Source organism: Somniosus microcephalus, unplaced genomic scaffold, assembly GCF_052327205.1.
Source record: "Somniosus microcephalus isolate GS21.2 unplaced genomic scaffold, FLI_Smic_1.0 unresolved_chr4, whole genome shotgun sequence".
NCBI classification, from domain to species: domain Eukaryota; kingdom Metazoa; phylum Chordata; class Chondrichthyes; order Squaliformes; family Somniosidae; genus Somniosus; species Somniosus microcephalus.
In genome coordinates this window covers 41,302,318-41,317,375 of record NW_028225182.1, presented here as the reverse complement: position 1 = coordinate 41,317,375, position 15,058 = coordinate 41,302,318, and the positions used below count along the sequence as shown (strand labels likewise).

Genomic DNA, 15,058 nt, shown 5'->3' with positions numbered 1-15,058 from the left:
ATTCCCGCTTTGGATTCCTACTGGCTGTGATATCCGTTTGTGTTTTTTTTTCTTCCTCCTCTGTAGCTCTCCAGTGCCCGGCGAACAGCCACTACAAGCCCTGTGCTTCGGCCTGCCCAGCCACCTGCCTTGACCTGCGACCCCTGCCCTGTGACCTGCCGTGTGCGGAGGGCTGTCAGTGCGATGAAGGCCTTGTGCAGAGCGGAACCCAGTGTGTCCCGAAAAACCAGTGCGGCTGTACGTACAACGGAACCTATTATCAGGTAACGTGCGAAGTGGCACCTGAGCCATCCTCTAACATATTACTAACACTCGATTTTATAAAATCCAGCGATCCCCGCCTCCTGTTCGTGGATCAACCTCTCTCACTCACCTACGGTCCCACCACCTCAATCACTTCTCTCTCTAGTGAATCTTTCCCGATGACTCTTGAATCACTCCACAGTGTTTGCCGTGCCTCAGTGGCTACCACTCTCGTCAATGCGTCAGAAAGTCGTGGGTTCGAGTCCCACTCTAGAGACTTGAGCACAAAATGCGGGCCGACACTCCCAGTGCCACCGCTGAGGGAGTGCTGCACTGTCGGAGGTGCCGTCTTTCGGATGAGACGTTAAACCGAGGCCTCGTCTGCTGCCTCCGCCGGACGTAAAAGATCTCATGACATTATTTCAAGGATTAGGGACGCTCTCCCTGGTGCCCTGCCCAATTTCTATCCCTCAAATAATCGCTAATCCCATCACTAATTTGGTCATCATCACATTGCTCTTTGTGGGAGCTTGCTGTACGCAAATTGGCTGCCTCGTTTCCCTACATTACAACAGCGATTACAATATAAAATGTGCTTCGTTGGCTGTAAAGCGCTTTGGGACTTCCTGAGTTGGTGAAAAGCGCTATAGAAATGCACGTTCCTTCTTTCTTTCAATGGGCCTTTCCCATTGTTCAGCGACCTTTGCTTTACTTTCCGTGCAGGTCGGTTCTAACGGGCGTCTTTCTATTCTCTCTCTGTTTCCAGCCCGGCGAGGTGATCTGGTCTGAGACCTGTAACCAGGTGTGTAACTGCCTGTCCAGCAACAACGTCCAGTGCACGGATATGAGCTGCGCTCCAGACGAGTACTGCGGCAACAAGGGCGGTGCCCAGGGATGTTACCCTAAAGGTAAGGAGCGCACGGGGCTTAACCGTGACTGACAGAGCAGCCCGACTCCCCCCGCTCCCATTGCAAGTCGGACGTTTCCCGTTTCAATGTTGCCGCGGAAGCTCTTCTGGGAACGGAAATGTGGAAATGGATCATTTACTCTTCCCCCCCCCCCGTTGACTTCTCCTCAGGTTCCTCCACGTGTACGGCGTCCGGAGATCCCCACTACACCTCCTTCGACAAGAGGACGTTCAATTTCCAAGGGGACTGCACATATGTGCTGGCCAAGCCCTGCAACTCCAGCCTGACCCCGTTCACCGTGTACGCGGACAACGAGCACCGCGGTGGAAGCAAGAGCGTGTCTTACGTCAGGGCGGTGTACGTGCGCGTCTACGGCATCACCGTGTCGGTGCTGAGGAACAGAGTCGTCCAGGTGAGAGGAGCCGTCATTGCAGTCTGCGACGTCTATTGCTGGGGCCCACTGACATTGTCCAGACCCAGATCCATAGATTGTTGTTGGGTGAGGGGACCGAGGGATGTGGAGCAAAGGCGGGTAGATGGGGTTGTGATCCAGATCACTCACGAACTTCTGCTCTCACCCCTTCCCCTCCCTCCCAGAACCACGATAGGGTTCCCCTTGGCCTCACCTTACACCCCACCAGCCTCCACACTCAACGGATCATCGTCCACCATTCCCGCCAACTCCAGCGTGATCCCACCACCAAACACATCTTCCCCTCACCTCCCCTGTCAGCATTCTAAAGGGACCGCTCCCCCTGCGACACCCTGGTCCACTCCTTAATCAACCCCGTCAGCCCTTCCCCTTTGCCCGGCATCTTCCTGTGCAAGTACAGGAGATGCAACACCTGCCCTTTTACCTCCTCCCTTCCCACTGTCCAGGGCCCCAAACACCCCTTCCAGGTGAAAGGGTGATTTACTTGTACTTCTTGCAATTTAATATACTGCATTCGCTGCTCACGATGCGGTCTCCTCTACATTGTGGAGACCAAACGCAGATTGGACGACCGCTCTGCGGAACACCTCCGTTCAGTCCGTAAGGGTGACCCCGAGCTTCCGGTCGCCTGTCACTTTAATTCACCGCTTCACTCCCACTCTGACCTCTCTGTCCTCGGCCTCTTACACTGTTCCAATGAAGCTCAACATAAGCTTGAGGAACAGCACCTCATCTTTCGTTTAGGCACTTTACAGCCTTCTGGACTCAACATCGAGTTCAGCAATTTCAGATCATAACCCCTGCCCCCATTATTCAGGCGGCTGTTGATGATTCTGCCATCCCCATTTACAACATTTAATCGCTCCTCCCTCCTACCCTCGCACAGACTGTTCCTTCAGTTCCTTCCTCCACTCCCCTTCCCCTTTCTCTGCCTCTGCACCTGCTTAGTATCTGTTACATCTCAAACGTTTTCCAGTTCTAATGAAGGGTCCCAGACCTGAAACGTTGAACTCTGTTTCTCTCTCCATGGATGCTGCCTGGCCTGCAGAGTGCTTCCAGCATTTTCTGTTGTTATTTCAGATTTCCAGCATCCGGAGTATTTCGCTATTATATCACTCACGAACTAATTGAACAGTGGAAGAGGCTTGAGGGGCTGAATGGCCAACTCCTGGTCCTCTGTTCCTTCCTATGTTCCTGTACAAAACCCACCTGTTCTCCGCAGTGTGCTGCCAGCGTAGAATTCTGCCCAGCAGGGTCCTGAGGAACACACCCTGATCCAAGCCAGGCCTTCCAATCGAATCAATCCCTTCCCATTCCCTGGAATTACGTTTGAATGGAGTGAGTTTCCTCCACTTCCCTTGAACAAGAGTCAATGTAACGCAGACACCAAATTGACTGATTTCACCGCCCCCTCTCATTTCTCTGTCTGTTTGCGTTCAGGTGGATGGAGAACCTGTGACCGTCCCCATCATCCCGATCCCCGGAGTCACCATCAAACCATCCGGCAAACATGTGGTGGTCCAGACCGACTTCGGCCTGACCGTGCGGTACGACGGCAGGCACCACGCCGACGTCAAAGTGCTGAGCGAGTAAGTACATTCGGCTCGTTCCCGTCACCCCGCCGCATGCGCGATGGCGTCCCTTCGGTCACGTCCCGCGCGCGCTCGCCTGCGCCTGCGCCTTTGCTCACCGCTAACGCCCGTGTGTGCGTCTCTCTGTCCAGCTACGCCGGCGAGCTGTGCGGCCTGTGCGGCGACTACAACGGAATCCCCGGCGACGATTTCAGGACTCCCGAGGGACAGGTTGTGAAGGGAGTCAATGTCTTTGGGAACAGCTGGAACGTGGAGGAGAAGTAAGTGAGATATCTGCCAGGGCGGCCCTGCGGACTTCGGATTAGTTGGGCCGAATGGCCCCTTTCTGTGCTGAAAATTCTGTGTAAGTCTAGCTAAAAATTAATTCTGCCCCTTTCCTTCTCCCTCGCTCCCCAGCTGCACCTTGACAGACACCGCGGTGATCCCGCAATGCTCCGAGGACGAGCGAGACTCGTATGAAGGACCCTCCTACTGTGGGAAGCTGCTCGATCGTTTCGGCCCATTCGCCGCCTGTCACTACAAGATTGACCCCATGGTGCGTACGGGGCAGGACTGGGCTCGTTATTCCTGGGGCTCCATCTCTCCTGTTTGTCCATGTTCTGCACTTCTCCTCCAGGACCCAGGCCCCCTTTGATCAAAGGTTCCTTGGTGAAACCCACCCGGCCCCAAGGCTCACAGCTCAAGCGTCAGCTTGGCTCCGTGGGTAGCACTCTCTCTCGCCTCTGAGTGAGAAACTCGTGGGTTCAAACCCCACTCCAGACACTGGAGCACGTAATCCAGGCCGACACTCCCAGTGCAGCACTGAGGGAGCGCTGCACTGTCGGAGATGTTAAACCGTCTGACCTCTCAGGTGGATGAAAAAGATGGAGAGTTCTTCCCAGTGTCCTGGACAATATTTATCCCTCAACCAACATCTAAAAAAAATAGGTTATCTGGTCCATTGCTGTTTATGGGAGCTTGCTGTGCACATATTGGCTGCCGTGTTTCCTATATTATGACAGTGACTACACTTCAAAAATATTTTATTGGCTGATAAGCACTTTGGGACATCCTGAGTTCTTGAAAGGCACTGTATAAATGTATAGTTTCTTTCTTGATGGATCTTCGACTTTCTTTCTTCCTTCCTTCTGTCCTTCCTTCCCTGCATCCTTCCATCTTTCCTTCTTTCTTTTTCTATCTTTCTTCCTTTTGTCCTTCCTTCCCTCCATCCTTCCGTCTTTCCTTCTTTCATTCTTTCTTAGCTTCGTTCCATCCTTCCTGAAAGTGCGCACACACACACACACACACACACACATATCAACCTCCGTTGCCTTTTCCCCTTTTCCAGTCCTTCTTCCGAGACTGCGTGTACGACATGTGTGAGCTGGACGGCAGCAAGCAGCAACTGTGCGAGGCTTTGGAGGCCTATGTCAACGAGTGTCAGCAACGCAACGTCACCATCCGACCCTGGAGGAACGAAACCTTCTGCCGTACGTAGCGCGGGGACCCGCCACCAGACCGCTAAAGATTATTCCCGCTTTGGATTCCTACTGGCTGTGATATCCGTTTGTGTTTTTTTTCTTCCTCCTCTGTAGCTCTCCAGTGCCCGGCGAACAGCCACTACAAGCCCTGTGCTTCGGCCTGCCCAGCCACCTGCCTTGACCCGCGACCCCTGCCCTGTGACCTGCCGTGTGCGGAGGGCTGTCAGTGCGACCAAGGCCTTGTGCAGAGCGGAACCCAATGTGTCCCGAGAAACCAGTGCGGCTGTACGTACAACGGAACCTATTATCAGGTAACGTGCGAAGTGGCACCTGAGCCATCCTCTGACACATTACTAACACTCGATTTTATAAAATCCAGCGATCCCCGCCTCCTGTTCGTGGATCAACCTCTCCCACTCTCCTACGGTCCCACCTCCTCAATCACTTCTCTCTCCGGGGAATCTTTCCCGTTGACTCTTGAATCACTCCACAGTGTTTGCCGTGCCTCAGTGGCTACCACTCTCGTCAATGCGTCAGAAAGTCGCGGGTTCGAGTCCCACTCCAGAGACTTGAGCACAAAGTGTGGGCCGACACTCCCAGTGCCACTGCTGAGGGAGTGCTGCACTGTCGGAGGTGCCGTCTTTCGGATGAGACGTTAAACCGAGGCCCCGTCTGCTCTCTCCGCCGGACATAAAAGATCTCATGACATTATTTCAAGGATTAGGGACGCTCTCCCTGGTGTCCTGCCCAATTTCTATCCCTCAAATAATCGCTAATCCCATCACTAATTTGGTCATCATCACATTGCTCTTTGTGGGAGCTTGCTGTGCGCAAATTGGCTGCCTCGTTTCCCTACATTACAACAGCGATTACAATATAAAATGTGATTCGTTGGCTGTAAAGCGCTTTGGGACGTCCTGAGGTGGTGAAAGGAGCTATAGAAATGCACGTTCTTTCTTTCTTTCAACGGGCCTTTCCCATTGTTCAACGGCCTTTACATTACTTCCCGCGCAGGTCGTGTAGGGGGTGGTGTGTGTGTCAGCTTCACCTCTGACTCCTTTGAGCGGTTCGAATCGCTCCCACTCCCTTGGTTCTAGACCTGGGCTGATTTGGGGTGTTGTAATGAAATTGCAACAGACAACTGAGTTGGTGAAAAGAACTTGGATTTTATTTGCGACAAGAAAATATACACAACACAATAAATCTTATCACTCTAAAAGGGGGAACACTTCAGAATATGTGAGGGAGAATGACAATAGACAAAAATACCTTACCCCTCCCAATCCCACTATACTAACTAGGTTGAATTCCAGAGGACCAGGAAATGCTCACCAAACGCTGGAATAGTTTGTAGAGTGGGAAAAACTTGCAGATCTTCGGTTTCTTCCAGGTTGGTTTCTTGTTGGCCGCGGTGGCCCAATATTACCTAGTTGTTGGTAATATTGTTGGTTGTCTGTTTCGTGGGGCCCTTGGTTGCCGCGATTCCTGCCGCTCTCCTCCTGTTGTCCCGAGGCTGATGTCTTTCGAATGAGCTGTGCCTTTTTCTGTGTCTGTCCGAACTGTACTGATCGAAACCATCGAATAAACTGCTTTCTTGTGGAGACAGGTCTTTAGTTTATACGAAAGCGAAACCAGCTAATCTTGTTAGATTTTTGGCTGGCTCGTTAAGGGCCACTTGATTGGTCCCATTTAGTTAACTGGTTTCGGGATAGCTTCCTGAGTAGTTGAATGTCTCAGAGTCTTTTAATCTTAGATTTCCTGTAAGGCCTTCAAATTCTGTGCAGGTTCTTTTATGCATGGGTTTTAATGGGCTTTAGGTGAGGTTGGGGTTTTCATTGATTTATTGATTGAATGCAAATTCCCAGATAGGGGCTGAGTTTCGCTTATTGTTCCTCCCAGGCAGTCTGGCTACTTTTGAATACACAAACTGTTCCTCTGCAGAGGTCAATCCCACATTCCTGTCGCAGCCTTTCCCTACAAGTCTGAACATGTCTTTTTAAACCAGCCAAATCTTCCTGGGATTTTGATTTAAATCCTTTTTGCCCAATAACTCTGAAACCAGTCCAAAAATCTCTTCCTTAAATTAAACTCTTAGAAATCCTTCTGTTTGGCCCAACCACACTGTTGTCCTTTTTACAGATTTCTTCTGTGATGTTCCAAAATCACTTTAAAAATGACCTTTCCTTCTGTTCTGGGGCTTGGCAGAAATTTTCGAACCTTACAGTCGGTTCTAACGGGTATCTCTCTCTCTCTCTGTTTCCAGCCCGGCGAGGTGATCTGGTCTGAGGCCTGTAACCAGGTGTGTAAGTGTCTGTCCAGCAACAACGTCCAGTGCACGGATATGAGCTGCGCTCCAGACGAGTACTGCAGCAACAAGGGTGGTGCCCAGGGATGTTACCCTAAAGGTAAGGAGCGCCCGGGGCTTAACCGTGACTGACAGAGCAGCTCGACTCCCCCCGCTCCCATTGCAAGTCGGGTGTTCCCCGTTTCAATGTCGCCGCGGAAGCTCTTCTGGGAACGGAAATGTGGAAATGGCTCACTTACTCTTCCCCCCCATTGACTTCTCCTCAGGTTCCTCCACGTGTACGGCGTCCGGAGATCCCCACTACACCTCCTTCGACAAGAGGACGTTCAATTTCCAAGGGGACTGCACCTACGTGCTGGCCAAGCCCTGCAACTCCAGCCTGACCCCGTTCACCGTGTACGTGGACAACGAGCACCGCGGCGGAAGCAAGACCGTGTCTTACGTCAGGGCGGTGTACGTGAGCGTCTACGGCATCACCGTGTCGGTGCTGAGGAACAGAGTCGTCCAGGTGAGAGGAGCCGTCATTGCAGTCTGCGACGTCTATTGCTGGGGCCCACTGACATTGTCCAGACCCAGATCCATAGATTGTTGTTGGGTGAGGGGACCGAGGGATATGGAGCAAAGGCGGGTAGATGGAGTTGTGATCCAGATTACTCACGAACTTCTGCTCTCGCCCCTTCCCCTCCCTCCCAGAACCACGATAGGGTTCCCCTTGGCCTCACCTTACACCCCACCAGCCTCCACACTCAACGGATCATCGTCCACCATTCCCGCCAACTCCAGCGTGATCCCACCACCAAATGCATCTTCCCCTCACCTCCCCTGTCAACATTCTACAGGGACCGCTCCCTCTGCGACACCCTGGTCCACTCCTCAATCAACCCCGTCAGCCCTTCCCCTTTGCCCGGCACCTTCCTGTGCAAGTACAGGAGATGCAACACCTGCCCTTTTACCTCCTCCCTTTCTACTGTCCAAGGCCCCAAACACCCCTTGCAGGTGAAACAGCGATTTACTTGTACTTCTTGCAATTTATTATACTGCATTCGCTGCTCACGATGCGGTCTCCTCTACATTGTGGAGACCAAACGCAGATTGGACGACTGCTTTGCGGAACACCTCCGTTCAGTCCGTAAGGGTGACCCCGAGCTTCCGGTCGCCTGTCACTTTAATTCACCGCTTCACTCCCACTCTGACCTCTCTGTCCTCGGCCTCTTACACTGTTCCAATGAAGCTCAACGTAAGCTCGAGGAACAGCATCTCATCTTTCGATTAGGCACTTTACAGCCTTCTGGACTCAACATCGAGTTCAGCAATTTCAGACTATAACCCCTGCCCCCATTATTCAGGCAGCTGTTGATGATTCTGCCATCCCCATTTACAACATTTAATCGCTCCTGCCTCATACCCTCGCACAGACTGTTCCTTCAGTTCCTTCCTCCACTCCCCTTCCCCTTTCTCTGCCTCTGCACCTGCTTAGTATCTGTTACATCTCAAACGTTTTCCAGTTCTAATGAAGGGTCCCAGACCTGAAACGTTGAACTCTGTTTCTCTCTCCATGGATGCTGCCTGGCCTGCAGAGTGCTTCCAGCATTTTCTGTTGTTATTTCAGATTTCCAGCATCCGGAGTATTTTGCTATTATATCACTCACGAACTAATTGAACAGTGGAAGAGGCTTGAGGGGCTGAATGGCCAACTCCTGGTCCTCTGTTCCTTCCTATGTTCCTGTACAAAACCCACCTGTTCTCCGCAGTGTGCTGCCAGCGTAGAATTCTGCCCAGCAGGGTCCTGAGGAACACACCCTGATCCAAGCCAGGCCTTCCAATCGAATCAATCCCTTCCCATTCCCTGGAATTACGTTTGAATGGAGTGAGTTTCCTCCACTTCCCTTGAACAAGAGTCAATGTAACGCAGACACCAAATTGACTGATTTCACCGCCCCCTCTCATTTCTCCGTCTGTTTGCGTTCAGGTGGATGGAGAACCTGTGACCGTCCCCATCATCCCGATCCCCGGAGTCACCATCAAACCATCCGGCAAACATGTGGTGGTCCAGACCGACTTCGGCCTGACCGTGCGGTACGACGGCAGGCACCACGCCGACGTCAAAGTGCTGAGCGAGTAAGTACATTCGGCTCGTTCCCGTCACCCCGCCGCATGCGCGATGGCGTCCCTTCGGTCACGTCCCGCGCGCGCTCGCCTGCGCCTGCGCCTTTGCTCACCGCTAACGCCCGTGTGTGCGTCTCTCTGTCCAGCTACGCCGGCGAGCTGTGCGGCCTGTGCGGCGACTACAACGGAATCCCCGGCGACGATTTCAGGACTCCCGAGGGACAGGTTGTGAAGGGAGTCAATGTCTTTGGGAACAGCTGGAACGTGGAGGAGAAGTAAGTGAGATATCTGCCAGGGCGGCCCTGCGGACTTCGGATTAGTTGGGCCGAATGGCCCCTTTCTGTGCTGAAAATTCTGTGTAAGTCTAGCTAAAAATTAATTCTGCCCCTTTCCTTCTCCCTCGCTCCCCAGCTGCACCTTGACAGACACCGAGGTGATCCCGCAATGCTCCGAGGACGAGCGAGACTCGTATGAAGGACCCTCCTACTGTGGGAAGCTGCTCGATCGTTTCGGCCCATTCGCCGCCTGTCACTACAAGATTGACCCCATGGTGCGTACGGGGCAGGACTGGGCTCGTTATTCCTGGGGCTCCATCTCTCCTGTTTGTCCATGTTCTGCACTTCTCCTCCAGGACCCAGGCCCCCTTTGATCAAAGGTTCCTTGGTGAAACCCACCCGGCCCCAAGGCTCACAGCTCAAGCGTCAGCTTGGCTCCGTGGGTAGCACTCTCTCTCGCCTCTGAGTGAGAAACTCGTGGGTTCAAACCCCACTCCAGACACTGGAGCACGTAATCCAGGCCGACACTCCCAGTGCAGCACTGAGGGAGCGCTGCACTGTCGGAGATGTTAAACCGTCTGACCTCTCAGGTGGATGAAAAAGATGGAGAGTTCTTCCCAGTGTCCTGGACAATATTTATCCCTCAACCAACATCTAAAAAAAATAGGTTATCTGGTCCATTGCTGTTTATGGGAGCTTGCTGTGCACATATTGGCTGCCGTGTTTCCTATATTATGACAGTGACTACACTTCAAAAATATTTTATTGGCTGATAAGCACTTTGGGACATCCTGAGTTCTTGAAAGGCACTGTATAAATGTATAGTTTCTTTCTTGATGGATCTTCGACTTTCTTTCTTCCTTCCTTCTGTCCTTCCTTCCCTGCATCCTTCCATCTTTCCTTCTTTCTTTTTCTATCTTTCTTCCTTCTGTCCTTCCTTCCCTCCATCCTTCCATCTTTCCTTCTTTCATTCTTTCTCAGCTTCGTTCCTTCCTTCCTGAAAGTGCGCACACACACACACACACACACACACACACACATATCAACCTCCGTTGCCTTTTCCCCTTTTCCAGTCCTTCTTCCGAGACTGCGTGTACGACATGTGTGAGCTGGACGGCAGCAAGCAGCAACTGTGTGAGGCTTTGGAGGCCTATGTCAACGAGTGTCAGCAACGCAACGTCACCATCCGACCCTGGAGGAACGAAACCTTCTGCCGTACGTAGCGCGGGGACCCGCCACCAGACCGCTAAAGATTATTCCCGCTTTGGATTCCTACTGGCTGTGATATCCGTTTGTGTTTTTTTTCTTCCTCCTCTGTAGCTCTCCAGTGCCCGGCGAACAGCCACTACAAGCCCTGTGCTTCGGCCTGCCCAGCCACCTGCCTTGACCCGCGACCCCTGCCCTGTGACCTGCCGTGTGCGGAGGGCTGTCAGTGCGACCAAGGCCTTGTGCAGAGCGGAACCCAATGTGTCCCGAGAAACCAGTGCGGCTGTACGTACAACGGAACCTATTATCAGGTAACGTGCGAAGTGGCACCTGAGCCATCCTCTAACACATTACTAACACTCGATTTTATAAAATCCAGCGATCCCCGCCTCCTGTTCGTGGATCAACCTCTCCCACTCTCCTACGGTCCCACCACCTCAATCACTTCTCTCTCCGGGGAATCTTTCCCGTTGACTCTTGAATCACTCCACAGTGTTTGCCGTGCCTCAGTGGCTACCACTCTCGTCAATGCGTCAGAAAGTCACGGGTTCGAGTCCCACTCCAGAGACTTGAGCACAAAGTGTGGGCCGACACTCCCAGTGCCAGTGCTGAGGAGGTGCTGCACTGTCGGAGGTGCCGTCTTTCGGATGAGACGTTAAACCGAGGCCCCGTCTGCTCTCTCCGCCGGACATAAAAGATCTCATGACATTATTTCAAGGATTAGGGACGCTCTCCCTGGTGCCCTGCCCAATTTCTATCCCTCAAATAATCGCTAATCCCATCACTAATTTGGTCATCATCACATTGCTCTTTGTGGGAGCTTGCTGTGCGCAAATTGGCTGCCTCGTTTCCCTACATTACAACAGCGATTACAATATAAAATGTGATTCGTTGGCTGTAAAGCGCTTTGGGACGTCCTGAGGTGGTGAAAGGAGCTATAGAAATGCACGTTCTTTCTTTCTTTCAACGGGCCTTTCCCATTGTTCAACGGCCTTTACATTACTTCCCGCGCAGGTCGTGTAGGGGGTGGTGTGTGTGTCAGCTTCACCTCTGACTCCTTTGAGCGGTTCGAATCGCTCCCACTCCCTTGGTTCTAGACCTGGGCTGATTTGGGGTGTTGTAATGAAATTGCAACAGACAACTGAGTTGGTGAAAAGAACTTGGATTTTATTTGCGACAAGAAAATATACACAACACAATAAATCTTATCACTCTAAAAGGGGGAACACTTCAGAATATGTGAGGGAGAATGACAATAGACAAAAATACCTTACCCCTCCCAATCCCACTATACTAACTAGGTTGAATTCCAGAGGACCAGGAAATGCTCACCAAACGCTGGAATAGTTTGTAGAGTGGGAAAAACTTGCAGATCTTCGGTTTCTTCCAGGTTGGTTTCTTGTTGGCCGCGGTGGCCCAATATTACCTAGTTGTTGGTAATATTGTTGGTTGTCTGTTTCGTGGGGCCCTTGGTTGCCGCGATTCCTGCCGCTCTCCTCCTGTTGTCCCGAGGCTGATGTCTTTCGAATGAGCTGTGCCTTTTTCTGTGTCTGTCCGAACTGTACTGATCGAAACCATCGAATAAACTGCTTTCTTGTGGAGACAGGTCTTTAGTTTATACGAAAGCGAAACCAGCTAATCTTGTTAGATTTTTGGCTGGCTCGTTAAGGGCCACTTGATTGGTCCCATTTAGTTAACTGGTTTCGGGATAGCTTCCTGAGTAGTTGAATGTCTCAGAGTCTTTTAATCTTAGATTTCCTGTAAGGCCTTCAAATTCTGTGCAGGTTCTTTTATGCATGGGTTTTAATGGGCTTTGGGCTTTAGGTGAGGTTGGGGTTTTCATTGATTTATTGATTGAATGCAAATTCCCAGATAGGGGCTGAGTTTCGCTTATTGTTCCTCCCAGGCAGTCTGGCTACTTTTGAATACACAAACTGTTCCTCTGCAGAGGTCAATCCCACATTCCTGTCGCAGCCTTTCCCTACAAGTCTGAACATGTCTTTTTAAACCAGCCAAATCTTCCTGGGATTTTGATTTAAATCCTTTTTGCCCAATAACTCTGAAACCAGTCCAAAAATCTCTTCCTTAAATTAAACTCTTAGAAATCCTTCTGTTTGGCCCAACCACACTGTTGTCCTTTTTACAGATTTCTTCTGTGATGTTCCAAAATCACTTTAAAAATGACCTTTCCTTCTGTTCTGGGGCTTGGCAGAAATTTTCGAACCTTACAGTCGGTTCTAACGGGTATCTCTCTCTCTCTCTGTTTCCAGCCCGGCGAGGTGATCTGGTCTGAGGCCTGTAACCAGGTGTGTAAGTGTCTGTCCAGCAACATCGTCCAGTGCACGGATATGAGCTGCGCTCCAGACGAGTACTGCAGCAACAAGGGTGGTGCCCAGGGATGTTACCCTAAAGGTAAGGAGCGCCCGGGGCTTAACCGTGACTGACAGAGCAGCTCGACTCCCCCCGCTCCCATTGCAAGTCGGGTGTTCCCCGTTTCAATGTCGCCGCGGAAGCTCTTCTGGGAACGGAAATGTGGAAATGGCTCACTTACTCTTCCCCCCCATTGACTTCTCCTCAGGTTCCTCCACGTGTACGGCGTCCGGAGATCCCCACTACACCTCCTTCGACAAGAGGACGTTCAATTTCCAAGGGGACTGCACCTACGTGCTGGCCAAGCCCTGCAACTCCAGCCTGACCCCGTTCACCGTGTACGTGGACAACGAGCACCGCGGCGGAAGCAAGACCGTGTCTTACGTCAGGGCGGTGTACGTGAGCGTCTACGGCATCACCGTGTCGGTGCTGAGGAACAGAGTCGTCCAGGTGAGAGGAGCCGTCATTGCAGTCTGCGACGTCTATTGCTGGGGCCCACTGACATTGTCCAGACCCAGATCCATAGATTGTTGTTGGGTGAGGGGACCGAGGGATATGGAGCAAAGGCGGGTAGATGGAGTTGTGATCCAGATTACTCACGAACTTCTGCTCTCACCCCTTCCCCTCCCTCCCAGAAACACGATAGGGTTCCCCTTGGCCTCACCTTACACCCCACCAGCCTCCACACTCAACGGATCATCGTCCACCATTCCCGCCAACTCCAGCGTGATCCCACCACCAAATGCATCTTCCCCTCACCTCCCCTGTCAGCATTCTACAGGGACCGCTCCCTCTGCGACACCCTGGTCCACTCCTCAATCACCCCCATCAGCCCTTCCCCTTTGCCCGGCACCTTCCCGTGCAAGCGCAGGAGATGCAACACCTGCCCTTTTACCTCCTCCCTTCCCACTGTCCAGGGCCCCAAACACCCCTTCCAGGTGAAAGGGTGATTTACTTGTACTTCTTGCAATTTAATATACTGCATTCGCTGCTCACGATGCGGTCTCCTCTACATTGTGGAGACCAAACGCAGATTGGACGACCGCTCTGCGGAACACCTCCGTTCAGTCCGTAAGGGTGACCCCGAGCTTCCGGTCGCCTGTCACTTTAATTCACCGCTTCACTCCCACTCTGACCTCTCTGTCCTCGGCCTCTTACACTGTTCCAATGAAGCTCAAAATAAGCTTGAGGAACAGCACCTCATCTTTCGATTAGGCACTTTACAGCCTTCTGGACTCAACATCGAGTTCAGCAATTTCAGATCATAACCCCTGCCCCCATTATTCAGGCGGCTGTTGATGATTCTGCCATCCCCATTTACAACATTTAATCGCTCCTCCCTCCTACCCTCGCACAGACTGTTCCTTCAGTTCCTTCCTCCACTCCCCTTCCCCTTTCTCTGCCTCTGCACCTGCTTAGTATCTGTTACATCTCAAACGTTTTCCAGTTCTAATGAAGGGTCCCAGACCTGAAACGTTGAACTCTGTTTCTCTCTCCATGGATGCTGCCTGGCCTGCAGAGTGCTTCCAGCATTTTCTGTTGTTATTTCAGATTTCCAGCATCCGGAGTATTTCGCTATTATATCACTCACGAACTAATTGAACAGTGGAAGAGGCTTGAGGGGCTGAATGGCCAACTCCTGGTCCTCTGTTCCTTCCTATGTTCCTGTACAAAACCCACCTGTTCTCCGCAGTGTGCTGCCAGCGTAGAATTCTGCCCAGCAGGGTCCTGAGGAACACACCCTGATCCAAGCCAGGCCTTCCAATCGAATCAATCCCTTCCCATTCCCTGGAATTACGTTTGAATGGAGTGAGTTTCCTCCACTTCCCTTGAACAAGAGTCAATGTAACGCAGACACCAAATTGACTGATTTCACCGCCCCCTCTCATTTCTCTGTCTGTTTGCGTTCAGGTGGATGGAGAACCTGTGACCGTCCCCATCATCCCGATCCCCGGAGTCACCATCAAACCATCCGGCAAACATGTGGTGGTCCAGACCGACTTCGGCCTGACCGTGCGGTACGACGGCAGGCACCACGCCGACGTCAAAGTGCTGAGCGAGTAAGTACATTCGGCTCGTTCCCGTCACCCCGCCGCATGCGCGATGGCGTCCCTTCGGTCACGTCCCGCGCGCGCTCGCCTGCGCCTGCGCCTTTGCTCA

General features: G+C 52.1%; 1 protein-coding gene across 1 annotated transcript in view; it reads left to right on the top strand.

Moving 5' to 3' along the window:
* zanl (zonadhesin, like) overlaps window positions 1-15,058 on the top strand; it is a 193,978-nt gene that overhangs the window by 55,043 nt on the left and 123,877 nt on the right. Inside the window, exons 18-34 of the mRNA XM_085977081.1 lie at window positions 67-263; window positions 1,010-1,151; window positions 1,322-1,563; window positions 2,673-2,680; window positions 3,573-3,711; window positions 4,504-4,645; window positions 4,751-4,947; window positions 6,900-7,041; window positions 7,208-7,449; window positions 8,911-9,059; window positions 9,194-9,322; window positions 9,459-9,597; window positions 10,396-10,537; window positions 10,643-10,839; window positions 12,700-12,940; window positions 13,107-13,348; window positions 14,810-14,958. Coding sequence (XP_085833207.1) covers window positions 67-263; window positions 1,010-1,151; window positions 1,322-1,563; window positions 2,673-2,680; window positions 3,573-3,711; window positions 4,504-4,645; window positions 4,751-4,947; window positions 6,900-7,041; window positions 7,208-7,449; window positions 8,911-9,059; window positions 9,194-9,322; window positions 9,459-9,597; window positions 10,396-10,537; window positions 10,643-10,839; window positions 12,700-12,940; window positions 13,107-13,348; window positions 14,810-14,958 — 2,839 coding nt within the window. The remainder of the gene's footprint in view (window positions 1-66; window positions 264-1,009; window positions 1,152-1,321; window positions 1,564-2,672; window positions 2,681-3,572; window positions 3,712-4,503; window positions 4,646-4,750; window positions 4,948-6,899; window positions 7,042-7,207; window positions 7,450-8,910; window positions 9,060-9,193; window positions 9,323-9,458; window positions 9,598-10,395; window positions 10,538-10,642; window positions 10,840-12,699; window positions 12,941-13,106; window positions 13,349-14,809; window positions 14,959-15,058) is intronic.